Raw genomic sequence first — 15,204 nt, 5'->3', positions numbered from 1 at the left:
ATGTATAGGATGCTGACATTCATGAAAAAATGTACACATGGAAAATTTATGGAAGAATACACAAATTGATAATTATGATATTTGAATTGTAGATCCTACAAGTGTTACTTTTTCAGTTTAAAAAACTGTAGCTTCTAAGAGCACCACCAGCTCTGTAATTGGCCATATCTGGATTAGATCCTAGGCCTGTTTATTTGCTGGGTGATAATGACCAAGTGACTTCATTTCTCAGTTTCCTCATCTGTAAAATGGGGAACCATAAAGTTGCAAGAATTAAATACACTTGACGACCATTTAGAACAGTGCCAGGCACAGTATAAGCACCTTCTAGATCACACATGTTATTATCACTGTGTTTACTGACAACTAGATTAAGTCTGAAGAGTCAAGGTCAAGAACCAGAGCTTTGGAGCCCAGGTGCTTCTTCCTTGATGGTGACCTTGGCAAGTGACTTCCCCCTCTCTGGACCTGTTTCCCCACCCCCAGGATGGCTGGGGGGCCTGAGCCACAGGAAAGGAATGCAGCTCCCACTCTGAGCACTTCCTACATGCTCAGTTTCCAGATAACAGCTGCTGCTATGGTTACTTGTTGTTATTATCAGTTGGGGGTGGGGGTGACATGGGCCCCAGTGACACTCAGACCAGGAAGGGAACCTAGACAGGCCACCTCCCCAAGAAGACACGGACACACTCTATGTTATAATTTAAAAAAAAAAAAAAATCCTTCAATATCTCCCATCCCCTCCCTCCCTCCCTCCCCCAAGCGGGGTCATCCCAGTGTGATTCCCACAGAGGCCAGGGCTTCAGTGGCCCAGGAGGGACAGAGGGTGGGGTCCCCATACATGGTGCCCATAAAGTCCCTCACGAAGTCGGGGAAGCGCTTCTCCACAATGCTGGCGCGTACAGCGCTCATCAGCCGCAGCTGCAGTGGGGAGGGGGGTCAGCAATCAGCCACCAGCATAGGGGAGACCCCCATCCCCCTTGCCTCACCCCTCCCAACTACAGGCCCACCTGATAGGCGATGTTGTGGACAGTGAGGTGGTGCAGGGCCGCGGTGTTGTCGCTATGGAGCAGTGTGTGCAGGAAGGCCCGGCTGTGCCTGGGGACAGAAGGAGGGGGGTCAGCAGTGCCGGGTCCTTCCCCCCTCCCTGCCCTCCCCCTGCCCCCAGGCTCCATCCTCCCCTACTTCTGGCAGGTGGGACAGGCACACTCTGGGTCTATGGGGCGGAAGTCTTTCTCATACTGTTTCTTCTTCAGCGGCAGGTTCCCCGTGGGCACCAGGGCGGAGCCAAAGCGCTGGGGGTGGACAGGGGGAGGGGAAGGTGGGTCAACCAGGTCTTCCCCCCCTCCTTGGCCCCCGCAATCCCTCTCCGGTCTCTCCCCTGCCAAGGGCCTCACCGCTGTCCGTGTGGGGAAGACGCAGTCAAACATGTCGCATCCGAGAGCCACGCAGACCACCAGATCGGTGGCATAGCTGGGGGTGGGGCCGTGGGGGAGGGGAGCAGAGAACCTCAAGCCCTGGTCACATACCCAGGGCCCCCCTCCCCAAGAATGGCACCCTCAGAACCACCCCCAGCAGAGGGCCATGTCCTCCTCAGTTCCCTCCCAAGCAGGGCTGTGTCCTTCCCCCTCCCCGACCCCCAGAGGCAGGGGTTCCCAGGAATCCCCTCCCCGTAGGCAGGGCTATCTCCCCTCTCCTCCACATACCCGACCCCCATCAAGTATCGGGGCTTGTCCTTAGGCAGCCTTGAGGTGCTCAGCGCCACCATCCTCCAGAACTGGCCCTTGCTCTCACCCCCGCTCAGGCCCCCGATGGCGAAGCCTGGCACGTCTCTCTTGGTCATCTCTGGGGGGGCAGAGGCAAGGTCAGCGGTGATCAGAAAAAAGGAAATAGGCCGCAGTCTCCTCCTCTTCTTCCTCCTCACCCTCAGGGCAGACCCTGCCCAGACCTCCACAGGCCATCAGGAAAAGAAAATGTGACAGAGAGAGAGAGAGAGAGAGAGAGAGAGAGAGTGTATGTGTGGTGTATGTGTGTCTGGGGGCTGCTGGTGATCTCAGCTACCGTTTATAGAATGCCTGCTGCATGTCAGGGTTTCTTCTTCAATCCTCAGGAGAGAGGCCCAGGGCCCACACTCCCTTAGCTGAAACCTAAGGTGAAGCCAGATGTGTTTCAAAATTTTCCAGGTTTTAGAACAGTGAACATCCTACATGCTGAAGAACAGCCTGTCATCAAACGCTGTAACATTTTGACAGCAAAATGTGTAAAGACTCCTAACAAACTGGGGTCAGTAAGTCTGATCTTGCCACCAAATGAATTGCAAATTCTTGCGTGTTTTGGATATTAGAAGTGGGCAGGGGAATTCCTGGGCGGTCCAGTGGTTAGGGATCTGCACTTCCACTGCAGGGGGTGCAGGTTCGATTCCTGGTCAGGGAGCTAAGATCCCACATGCCTCACAGTAAGACCAGAAAAAGAAAAAACAGAAGTGGGCAATTAGGCTCCAGAATTGCAGGGCAGGGGCTGCAGATCTGCACTGTGGTTGAGGCATGCAGAGCTTAAACCACTGGCCCCAGGCCACATATGCCAGAGGCTGGATTCGAACCCAGGTCTAGCCTCAAAACCAAGACTTATCTCTGGCCCCAGCTGCGCAGTTCAACTACGGGGGAGGCCACAGCATTGACAAAGCAGGCCTGGTCTGGGGCTGGGTTTTGAAGCCGGAGTGAGCAGCAGCACCAACTGGGGATGAGTTGCAGCTTCCCAGGTCCGCCCTGGCCCCAGACTCTGACCCAGTCATAGGGAGAGCCTGGGGGGTTCTGGTGCAGGCGAGACTCAGAGCACTGAGAAGCACCACCGGGACAGTGCTTGTCAAACTGCAGGTGGCTGAGAAATGAATTTGATTTGATGGGATGAGATCAGGGTTGTTGCTGTTGTTTTTTTTTTAAATGAGAACAGAAAATATTGTATCAAAGATTATCTCGTGTATAATGGTAAATGCTTCAGGAAGCCTTGGTTTCCACTCTCATATATGTGCACACATCCGGAGCCATGACACGAAATGTACTTCTGACTGTGGGTCTCCATTAAAAAGACTTACTGGACCAGGGGTGGGGGTGGAGACTGGGGGTGGTGGGCAGTTTGAGGACAAAAGGAATTACAACAGGACAGTCTTCACAACAGCATACACTGATGCCAGGTGCAGGTGGGACACCCTGAACAAATTTTCCCATTTATTCCTCACTTCGATCCCATGACATTGGGAGTATGTTCCCATTTTACAGAGGAAGAAAGTGAGGCTCAGAGAGGCCAAACCACTAGCCTAAGGATGCACAGCCGTGAGGCAACAGATCAGGGGGTTGGATCCAGCTGTGTGGACTCCAGAACCCAGAGTCTTGTCCGTGACACCTCACTGCCTCTGAGCCCCCATCTCTGCCTCCACTTTGTCTCCATGACCACGGTCTTGGTTCAGGCCTCACTGTCACCCTCCCCCTGGGCAACTACTCCAGCTTCCTCTATGGGCCTTACGCTTCCTATCTCACTGGGATTTTTCTCCCACTCTCCCACTCAACAGCCTTCCATGGCTCCCCAGCACCTCGGTGTGCTGTCCCAGGGCCTCCACCATCAGCACAATGCCTCGGGCCCAACCCCTTGCTCCTGACTGACTGCATGTCTCACTCCCCAGGGATGGAGCAGCTCCATGTATCTGTTAATGCTGTAGGTTCCAGAGCCCAAGGTCTGGGTTCAAATCCCAGCTCTGCAACATGCACGCTGTGTGGCTGGGCGTAAGTAACTTAACAGCCCTGTGCCTCAGTTTCCCCTCCTATAACCTTGGGAACCTGGTAGTTCCCACCTTACAGGATCTTTATGAAACCTCAATGGGTCAGTCCATGACCAGCGTCTGGCATAGTGCCTGGTGAACACCCGAAAATTGATAGCTATTGGAATTTTTATTCTCCAAACACACTCTGCTCCATGCTGCCTGAGGGCCTTTGCTTCAGCTGTTCCTTCCACCTAGAGTGCTCTTTTGTTAATTAATAACCACTCTTGGACTTCCCTGGTGGCGGAGTGGTTAAGAATCTGTCTGCCAATGCAGGAGACACGGGATCGATCCCTGGTCCAGGAAGATCCCACATGCCGCGGAGCAACTAAGCCCGTGCCACACAACTACTGAGCCTGCACTCTAGAGCCCACAAGTCATAACTACTGAACCCACACGCCCCAACTACTGAGCCCACATGCTGCAACTACTGAAGCCTGCGCGCCTAGAGCCTGTACTCTGAAACAAGAGAAGCCACCACAATGAGAAGAGCATGCACTGCAACATAAAGTAGCCCTTGCACGCCACAACTAGAGAAAAGCCTGCATGCAGCAATGAAGACCCAATGCAACCAAAAAATAAATAAATAAAAATTTAAAAAGAGAGAAAAAATAATAAATAAAAATAGGTGTTGCAATATTAACATCAGAAAAAAATAAAATTCAAAGCAACCCACATCAGGGGCTTCCCTGGTGGCGCAGTGGTTGAGAGTCCGCCTGCCGATGCAGGGGACACGGGTTCGTGCCCCGGTCCAGGAAGATCCCACATGCCGCGGAGCAGCTGGGCCCGTGAGCCATGGCTGCTGAGCCTGCGCATCCGGAGCCTGGGCTCCGCAACGGGAGAGGCCACAACAGTGTGAGGCCCGCGTACCACAAAAAAAAACAAAACAAAACAAAACAAAGCAACCCACATTAAAAAAAACAAGGAAACTATTAAAAAAAAACAACAACACATAATAATCACTCTTGGGAACTCCCTGGCGGTCCAGTGGTTAGGACTCCACACTTTCACTGCCGAGGGCCTGGGTTCAGTCCCTGGTTGGGGAACTAAGATCCCACAAGCCACAGCGCAGCCAAAAACAAAAACAAAAAAACCGCCAACTCTCTCAGCACCATCGCATGCCAGGCCCACGTGGGGCTCTCTGCAATGGAAAAGCCCTGGTCCTGTTGGCACATGGCTTTACCTTCGAGGCAGGTGGCCCGGAGATCCGCATCCAGCCCACCCTGGATGATGGCGAAGAGGTTCTGTTTGTCCGGCCGCTGATGGGCTGCAATGCACCGGTCCAGCCAGCGGATTGATCTGAAAGAGGACCCTGGTTGTAAGCCATAGGGACTTGGTGAGGGGTAGGGAGAAAAGGCTGCAGGACCAGGATCCTCTCCCTCTCCCCCTCCCTCTCCGAACACACACACACACACACACACACACACACACACCTGTACATGGCCTCTTCTACACGTGGCCCTGTCACAGTGCTGCTGACCACATCATCCAGCTGCATGATGATGTCTGAGCCTGGAGAGTGAGACAGGAACACAGTCACTGGGAAAGCCCCCACGTTGAGGACAAGCTGGACCCCAGGTCCCTCTCCAGGTCTTGCTGTCTCCCATTTAACCCCCAATCTGCTTATACAGCAACCAGAGGAAGCTTTTCAAAATGCACATCTGATCTTGCCACCCCCCCAGCTAAAACCCTGCCCTGGCACTACTGTAGAATAAAATCCCACCTCGGGGATTCCCTGGCGGTCCAGTGGTTAGGACTCGGCGCTTTCACTGCCGAGGTCCCGGGTTCAATCCCTGGTCGGAGAACTGAAACCTCACAACCTGTGCGGTGCAGCCAAAAAAAAAAAATCCCACCTCTGCAGATTTACCCTTCAAGAACCAAATGACGTGTGTAGCAAGTGATTCTTCACAGTGTGTTGGGTAATAGCAAGATGGGAGTCCAAGTGTCACAGGGGTCTAGCTAAGTAAACCATGGTCCAGGCCTTAATGGAAGGTTCTTTCCCACAATTCCAAAATCCAGAAACTTCTCAAAATCATAGGATTTTTCTTATGCTTATGGCATCCTCATTTGGCAGCAAAACCTGAGACAGTTGTCATCTTTTTTTTTTTTTTTTTTTTTTCCCGGTACGCAGGCCTCTCACAGCTGTGGCCTCTCCCACTGCGGAGCACAGGCTCCGGACGCACAGGCCCAGCGGCCATGGCCCACGGGTCCAGCTGCTCCGCGGCTCGCGGGATTCTCCCAGACCGGGGCACGAACCCGCGTCCCCTACACCGGCAGGCGGACTCTCAACCACTGCGCCACCAGGGAAGCCCAACAGTTGTCATCTTTTTAAAAACCTAATTTACTGTGAAGGTTCATAAGTGTTAATGCAATAAATGTGAAGTGTAGGGACTTCCCTGGCAGTCCAGTGGTTAAGACTCTGCACTTCCACTGCAGGGGGTATGGGTTTGATCCCTGGTCAGGGAACTAAGATCCGGCATGCCGCACAGCGCAGCCAAAAAAAAGAAAAAACAAATGGTTAAGATGGTAAATTTTATGTTATGTGTATTTTAACAAAATTTTTTTTAATTGAAAAAAAAGAAGTGGGCTTCCCTGGTGGCGCAGTGGTTGAGAGTCCGCCTGCCGATGCAGGGGACACAGGTTCGTTCCCCGGTCTGGGAGGATCCCACATGCCGCGGAGCAGCGGGGCCCGTGAGCCGTGGCCGCTGAGCCTGCGCGTCTGGAGTCTGTGCTCCGTAACGGGAGAGGCCACGAGAGTGAGAGGCCCGCGTACCGAAAAAAACAAAAAAAGTGAAGTGTAATACCACAGGGTACTGCCCCAGACCCAATTGAGGTACTGTGTAATAAATGCTATGTACCCTTTATTATCTTTCTAAAATGTGAGAATTCTGAATTCTGACACCTATCTGGCCACAAGAATTTCAGCTTAGAGACTGTGGACTTATAGGTTAGAAATCGCAAGGAAATATTGCCAAGATGTATCATTATAGGAAAAAAGCACAGTGTACCACACTAGCCAAAGATGGGGCGATTTGAGAAGCAATACGGATTTTAACTGCAATTGATTGAAATGTATCAAATACATTTAAACCCATGAGTGCCTGGTGATCCTAAAAAACTAAACATTAGTTGATCATTGCTAGAAGATGCTACGTAATCAACCCATAAAAAATAGTAAATGAGGGAAAAGAATGAATCCCACTCTTCCTGTGTGAACTAAACTGCTTGCTCTTCCAGGAGTAGGTGAGAAATGTTTCTCTTTACAGAAGTAATCTGGCTAATAAATGAAGAAAGGATGACAGAATTGGAATATCACCGGTTTGCAATTCCTAATAATGGTTCCTGGGGAGGAGCATGACAGCTCACTGGGAGAGACAGGCAGACATCAGATGCCCCCTGATGGACAGACACACTGTGAAGACTTCTTGCCAAAAGGAAGAAGGACTTGAATCTGGCCCTAACCTCTAGATCCAAGTACCAAACTACAGGAAATCTAGAGGGTGGAGGAAAACTATTACACGACACCCAGGGGATGCAACCAGCAAAATTCAGACCCGGTGAAACACTATAGGGCAAAGGAACCAGTTTCTTCAAGAAGCAAATTGCTGGGACTTCCCTGGTGGTCCAGTGGTTAAGAATCTGCCTTCCAATTCAGGGGACGTGGGTTCGATCCCTGGTCAGGGAACTAAGATCCCACATGCCGCGGGGCATCTAAGCCCATGCACCACAACTACTGAGCCCACGCACCACAACTAGGGAGCCTGTGTACTGCAACTACTGAACCCACACGCTCTGGAATCCGTGCACCACAACTATATAGAGAAGCCCGTGCGCCTCAACGAAAGATCCTGCGTGCCACAACTAAGACCCGACACAGCCACAATAAATAAATAAATCTTTTTTAAAAAAAGAAGCAAATTGCTGGGGCATCCCCTGGCAGTCCAATCATTACGACTCTGGGCTTCCACTGCAGGGGGCATGGATTCCATCCCTGGTTGGGGAACTAAGATCCCACAAGCTGCTCGGCTCGGCCAAAAAAAAAAAAAATTTAATGAAAAAAAAAGAAGCAAAAAGAAAAAGCAAATTGCTAAAAAAAAAAATGGAATTGGAAGGCAAAACTATATGATATGTAATATATATAATATATTAAAAAAGACAAGAGATCTTTCAAACAACTACAGTATCTGCACATTATTTGGATCCTGAAGTAAACACACTGTAAGAAAAACTGACATTTATGAAATGACTGGAACGTTGAACACTGGCCAGATATTTGATGATGTTAATGAATTATTGTTAATTGTTTGTAGGTGGGATGATGGTATTGTGATTATGTTTAAAAAAAAAAAAAAGAAACTATGGGTCTTCCCTCATGGTGCAGTGGTTAAGAATCCACCTGCCAATGCAGGGGACACGGGTTCGAGCCCTGGTCAATGAAGATCCCACATGCCGTGGAGCAACTAAGCCCGTGTGCTGCAACTACTGAGCCTGCGCTCTAGCCCACGAGCCACAACTACTAAAGCCCGTGAGCCACAACTACTGAAGCCTGCGTGCCTAGAGCCCGTGCTCCGCAACAAGAGAAGCCACTGCAATGAGAAGCCTGTGCACTGCAACGAAGAGTAGCCCACGCTCACCGCAACTAGAGAAAGCCGTGCACAGCAACGAAAACCCAACATAGCCAAAAATAATAAATAAATTTTTTTTAAAAACTATGTTTTGGAGATAAAAATTAAAATACTTAGAGGTGAAGTGGTAGGACGTCTGAGATTCGGTTTGATATAATACAGATGATCTACGGAGACTAAGAAGCTAGAAAAAGAAAACCAATGCAAAACTAGCGAAAAATTTAAAAATAAACAAGATACATAAGATTGCAACTATCAAAAAATAAAATAAAATCAATGAGGCATATCTATTAACTAGTATGTTATTTGGCTATAAAAAGGAATAAAGTACTGATGCAACATAGCTGAACCTGAAAAACATTATGTTAAGTAAAAGAAGCCATTCACAAAGACCTCCTATTGTATGATTTCATTTACTTAAAATGTCTAGAATACACAAATCTATAGAGACAGAAAGTAGATTACATAGGACTGGAGGAGGGAGGAATAGGGAGTGATTGATAATGGATACAAGATTTCTTTCTGGGGTGATAAAAGTGTTCTGAAATTAGATTGTGGTGATGGTTGTACAACTCTGTGAATACACTGAAAACCACTGAACTGTACATTTTATATTTATTTATTTTTGATCTTTTTTTTTAATTTTTTTTTTATCTTTGGCCGCACTGTGCAGCATGTGGGATCTTAGTTCCCCGACCAGGGATCACACCTGTGCCCACTGCATTGGTAGCATGGAGTCTTAACCACTGGACTTCCAGGGAAGTCCCAACCTGTACATTTTAAATGGGTGAATTGTCTGTATATCATATCTCAATAAAGTCATTTAAAAAACAAAGAAGTCAACAAAACAGAAAACCAACAAATGAAGAAAATGAATAAGCCAGAAGTTGGTTTTTGGAAAAGATCAACAAACTCGAAATCAATAAACCTCTAACAGACATCAAGAAAGAAGAGATCACAAGTTTTTAACATCAGGAATGAAAAAGGAGACATCACTACAGGCACTATAACATTAAGAGGTTAATAAGAGAATATTAATGATCAACTTTATGCCAAGAAAGTTGAAATAAAGTTCAAGGAATGGCCAAATTCCTTGAAAAATCCAACTTATCAAATCTGACCCAAAATGAAACACAAAATCTGAATAGCCAAATCAAAATGTCAAATAAATCGAATTCATCATTAAGAACCTTACCACAACAAAACTCCAGGCCCAGGGGGATTTACTGGACAATTCTATGAAACATAACACCAATCTTAGGCAAATTCCAACAGAAAATAACACGGGAGAAGCAAAGTGGGCTATGATACTAATGAAACATAATGGCTGTGACCTGGTGATTGTTGAAGCTGGGTGACAGGTCAATGGGGTTGTGTCTATTTTGGTATACACTTGAAATTTTCCAAAATTAATAAAAATGCAAGGTACAGAAGAATGTGCCATAAATAGCATGCTCTCATCATGGAAAAAATAAGAATAGATTTGAACTTGCTTGTATTTACATAAACTCTGGAAGAATACATAAGAAACTAGAAACAGTGGTGACTTGTGAAAGAGATGGATAGAATATAGGCATGGGAAGACCACTGTTTCCTGCACACATCTTTATATAGAAATATATACAAAATGTTTTCTTGTTCAAGTTTTTTCTTTAAAGGACAAACCAAAACTCACAAGGTCCTGTAGGACCTGTCCCCAACACCTCCCTGTCCTCACCCTACACACACACACACACACACACACACACACACACACACACACACACACTCCCCCTACCCCACTCAGCTCCAGCCATGCCAGTCTTGGTCCTGCTTCAGGTCCTTTGCACTGGCTGCTTCCTCTTTCCAGAACATACTTCCCCCCTTTGGACATCTAGTTTATTCCTCCTCATCCATATAGGTTTTAGGCGTAGGGCAACATTCCCTGAGCCTACAGACTGAATCATGCCAAAAGTCCCATGTACTTGGCCTTCACAGTCAGGGTCCCAACCTTATATCTATTTGTGCCTTTAAAACAAATTTTTTTTTTTTTTTTTTTTGGCTGCACCATGTGGCTTGCAGGATCTTAGTTCCCTGACCAGGGATCGAACCCGTGCCCCCTGCAGTGGAAGCACAGAGTCCTAACCACTGGACCACCAGGGAATTCCCTAATAACTTATTTTAATAATAATATATAATTATTCAAAATGTTAAATGCACCCCCAATTTAAAAAAATACAGCAGGATATTTGGTGAAAAGTCTCTTGCCCACCAAGGGAAGGATTACAAAGGGGCACAAGTAACCCTTTAGGGGTGATGGACATGTTCACTATCTTGATTATGGTGAAGGTTTCATGGGTGTATACATGTGTCAAAACGTACCAGAGGGTACACTTTAAATATGTGCGGTTTATTGCATGTCAATTATATCCCAGTTTTTTAAAAAGGAAAAGAATTTAAATGCTCCCTGTCTACCCAGCTCTTCAGTTCCCTTCCCTCCGAGAACCTATACTAGTTTCTTATTTTTCTTTCCTGAGATACCGTAAGCAAATCATGTGTTTCGGATTTGGGGTTTTTTTTTTCAATACAAATGGAAATATACAATGCACTCTACCTGCACTGTTTTTTGGGGTTTTTTTTTTCTCTTTTTTCTGCCTTTCTAATTAAGATGTTTTCACCAATGCCCGTCTCCCTTTTGGACTGTAAGTTCCACGGATGGTGTGGCACCAGCACCCAGGCCCATTGCTATAAGCAGAAGCCACAGAATCTGTACACAGAGGGGTCTAAAAGCACCAGTCTGTTTGGAAGATGGGAAGTTTTGAACCTGTTTCCATAGCACTTTATGAGATTGAGAAATGTTAATTGTCCTTATCAAGGAATAGGGGATATTGATGGAGATGGGAGGGGTCTAAAGCCTCCCAGATACCTCCCTTGTTGCCCCCATTATTTCAACATATCTTTGCCCAGCTAATTTACTATTTAAGAGAAACAGTAACAAGAAAGATAATACGAAAAGCTACTAATACATGTCAGGCATTGTGATAAGAGATTTACTGACATTACATCGTTATTTTTGTGAACTATCCCCTCAGCTGAGGCTCAGGGAGGGGGAGTGACTTGCCCAAAGCCGAGCAGCACGAAAAGAGCAGGCCCGCCTCACCTCCACCTCCGAAAGGCAGGGAAGGGGCGGCTCCCCGGTATCCGCTCACCCAGCGCGTTCTGGATCTCCACGGATCTCTCGGGGCTCAGAAGGGTCTCGTCACCATCGTAAGGGGAGCGGAAGCGGACGCCCTCCTCCGTCACTTCGGACAGGGACACCAGGGACACCATCTGGAAGCCGCCGCTGTCCTGAGGGAAACCCCACCGCAGGGCTGACAAGAACGGGACTGGGAAAATCCACGCCCAAGGAGGGCTCTCGGATCCCGGCGCTGACCCCGCCTTACCGTCAGCAGGTTGTGCGGCCAATTCATAAAGCCATGGAGACCGCGGGCTTTCTGGATCAGCTCGGGGCCCTGGGGTGGGGGAAGAAGGGTCAGGCTAGGGGTGAGGGCAACCCTTGGGGCTCATATTGGGGCGACGGGGTTGGCCAACTTCCATCCTCGCTGGTTCCTCACGCCCAGCACAAGGCCTGAGCCATCCGGGACTCTCGATTTGCGTTTTGTCGATAGAGTTTAGGAGGCGTGCCCGGGTCTAGGGAATCTCCTGGGCTCCCCCACGCTTCGCCGCCGCCCAGCCCGGGGCACAGCCCACCCACCGGCCTCAGACCCAAATGGTAGGTGTTGCCCAGGCAGATGCGGCAGCCCAACGCGTCCAGTTGCTCGGCCGTGATGCCCTTCATGGTGGCCTGCGTGCCCACTGGCATGAACACTGGAGTAGCCACCGGCCCATGTGGCAGCCGCAGCTCCCCTGCCCGGGCCCTAGAGCGGCTACACTCGGCCACCAGTCTCATGATGCGCGGAGCCGACTCCAGGGATGTCGGGCTGACAACTGCCGCCATCTTGCCTGCCGGAACCACGTGGTCCGTGGAACACCCTGGGCGGCGCCATGTTGGCTGAGGTCACGTGGCGCGCGACGCTGGCCGAAGCTTGGGGAGAGCGTCAGATGAACCATGGAAACGGACGTCTGCGAGCATGTCTCTGCGCTGCGCCCAGTTAGTTCCCACAGGCAGCACCCTGCTGCGAAATATTAAAATTGTCTTGGTTTGGAGGCCCGTTCCTGCCAATTCCTCGAAGTAAAAGCCTCTCTAGCTATAATTTTATCTTCCATCAAATGGGCCGAATAATAGTATCTAGACATAGGGACGTTGCGAATACTGAATGACAGGAGGGATGTATATAGATTTTTACACAGTGCCTGACGTAATCTTTTGTCAATTTTTTTTTTGGCCGCCCCTCTCAGCTTGCGGGATCCTAGCTCCCCGACCAGGGATACAACCTGGGTCCTAACCCACTAATAATAATAATAACAGTATAGATATATATTAATACTTTAATAATCTTATGGTTGGAAATGGAGCTGATATCTGACCTGGCCAGCAGAGGGCGCGTTTGCCCCAGAAGCCTTCCTTTCGGGACCACCCGCCGAAAGCCCGGCTGATCTCAGCAAGAGCCTGACCTAGAAGCCTTGGGCTAATGCTACCAGTTTCTCAGTGTGGTGGAGTCCTCACTGAGTCCACGTCTGGAAAGCGCCCACCAATGAAGCCCACCTCAGGGCCTTTGAACTTGCTATTGCCATTGTCAGCAACACTCATCTGATATTCCCACACTGGCTCATATTTTCACCGTCAGTTGCTCCTGACTCCCCCAATCTTAAAAACCCTCCACCACAGATGACTGTATATCACATATCCTGTAATTGATATGATGCTTTTAAAAACCTATATACAGGACTTCCCCCGTGGTGCAGTGGTTAAGAATCTGCCTGCCAATGCAGGGGACACAGGTTCCAGCACTGGTCTGGGAAGATCCCACATGCCACGGAGTAACTAAGTCCGTGCACCACAACTACTGAGCCTGCACTCTGGAGCCCGCGAGCCACAACTACTGAAGCCTGCGCGCCTAGAGCCTTGTGCTCTGCAATAAGAGAAGCCACCGCAATGAGAAGCCCTTGTACCACAACGAAGAGTAGCCCCCGCTCGTTGTAACTAGAGAGAGCTGCAGCGTGCATCAATGAAGAGGCAAAGCAGCCAAAAATAAATGAATAAGATAAACAAATTAATTTTTTTTAAAAACACTGTATACATTGACAATACCCAAATTTTTATTCTCAGCATAGTCTTCTCTCCTGAACTCCCATCTCCTCTTGAGAGATGCCTCCTTGACACCCCCAGTGGGCATCTGTAGACATCCAAACTCCACATGTCTAAAGCAGAATTCATGATTGTCCTCCCAAGCTTGCCTACCTACCTCCGTCTTCCCCTTCTCAGTAGTACCAGCTCATGCCCTCCACCTCTGGGACTGAACTTAAAAAAGGCCTAAAGGTTTGGAGGGATTAGTGTCACTACTGGCCAGGCTGTGATTTGGAGGGGGCCAAAAAAAAAAAAAAACAATGAAAAGAAAAGAAAGTCCAATCATATAATATTTACTTTCTAATTTATTATATACATTTTATTTCCATTCCTGAAATAAATCCAGCCTGGTCATGGTATTCTTTTTTTTTTTTTTTTTTTTTTTTTTTTTTTTTTTGCGGTACGTGGGCCTCTCACCGTTGTGGCCTCTCCCGTTGCGGAGCACAGGCTCCGGACGCGCAGGCTCAGCGGCCATGGCTCACAGGCCCAGCCGCTCCGCGGCACGTGGGATCTTCCCGGACCGGGGCACGAACCCGTGTCCCCTGCATCGGCAGGCGGACTCTCAACCACTGCGCCACCAGGGAAGCCCGTGTATATCTTTTTATTTGATATTAAAATAACTACTCCAGGGACTTCCCTGGTGGCTCAGTGGTTAAATAATCCACCTGCCAATGCAGGGGACATGGGTTTGAGCCCTGGTCCGGGAAGATCCCACATGCCACGGAGCAACTAAGCCCGTGTGCTGCAACTACTGAGCCTGTGCTCTAGAGCTAGCGAGCCACAACTACTGAAGCCCACGCACCTAGAGCCCGTGATCTGCAACAAGAGAAGTCACCGCAATGAGAAGCCCCCGCACGGCAACGAAGAGTAGCCCCCGCTCGCCGCAACTAGAGAAAGCCCGCACACAGCAATGAAGACCCAACGCAGCCAAAAATAAATACGTTAAATAAATTAAAAAAAGAAAACTACTCCAGGGGACTTCCCTGGTGGTCCTGTGGTTAAGAATCCGCCTTCCAGTGCAGGAGACGAGGGTTCGATCCCTGGTCAGGGAACTAAGAACCCACATGCCGCGGGGCAACTAAGCCCGCGCGCTGCAACTACTGAGCCCACACACTCTGGAGCCAGTGCTCCACAACTAGAGAGAAGCCCACTCACGGCAACGAAGAGCCCGTGAGACACAACGAGAGATCACACGTGCCGCAATTAAGACCCTATAAACAGACAAATATTTTTATATTTTTATAAATAAATAAATAATAAAATAAAATAACCTCTCCAATTACTTTCATGTTATGATAATCCTTAAATATTTTTGTATATCCCACTATTTAGAAATTTTCTGTCTCATTTGTGTATATTTAGAAAACAACAAAAAGCTGGATTTTTGTACTTTTCCACCGTTCCAATGATTTTTGCCTTTTATTGATAAGTTTAGTCGATTTACATTTATAATGGTTACCAATATACATTTATAATGGATCTGATACCATCTTTTTACAGGC

At 48.4% G+C, this 15,204-nt stretch overlaps 1 protein-coding gene across 1 annotated transcript; it reads right to left on the bottom strand.

Moving 5' to 3' along the window:
• Positions 1-401: 401 nt before the first annotated feature.
• Positions 402-12,427, bottom strand: QTRT1 (queuine tRNA-ribosyltransferase catalytic subunit 1). The gene is made up of 10 exons (XM_082837130.1): positions 12,170-12,427; positions 11,859-11,927; positions 11,625-11,763; positions 5,245-5,323; positions 4,995-5,110; positions 1,707-1,845; positions 1,398-1,473; positions 1,186-1,295; positions 1,011-1,098; positions 402-921 (listed from the first exon to the last, which is right to left on the bottom strand). The coding sequence occupies exons 1-10, from the start codon at positions 12,410-12,412 to the stop codon at positions 769-771; spliced, it is 1,212 nt and encodes a 403-aa protein (XP_082693256.1). The 5' UTR covers positions 12,413-12,427; the 3' UTR covers positions 402-768.
• Positions 12,428-15,204: the final 2,777 nt, after the last annotated feature.

The sequence above is a fragment of the Leucopleurus acutus genome (assembly GCF_964270905.1).
Source record: "Leucopleurus acutus genome assembly, chromosome: 3".
Classification (NCBI taxonomy): Eukaryota; Metazoa; Chordata; class Mammalia; order Artiodactyla; family Delphinidae; genus Leucopleurus; species Leucopleurus acutus.
Note: the sequence above shows the minus strand (reverse complement) of the source record. Positions and strands in the feature narration are given on the sequence as shown.

Excerpts from the sequence above, each read along its gene's own strand:
- QTRT1 (XM_082837130.1), bottom strand. The coding sequence starts at position 12,412 with ATGGCGGCAGTTGTCAGCCCGACATCCCTGGAGTCGGCTCCGCGCATC. Across the intron at positions 11,764-11,858 it reads GGCCGCACAACCTGCTGACG|GACAGCGGCGGCTTCCAGAT; the intron begins GTAAGGCGGGGT and ends GGTTTCCCTCAG. Across the intron at positions 5,324-11,624 it reads GGAGATCCAGAACGCGCTGG|GCTCAGACATCATCATGCAG; the intron begins GTGAGCGGATAC and ends CTCACTCTCCAG.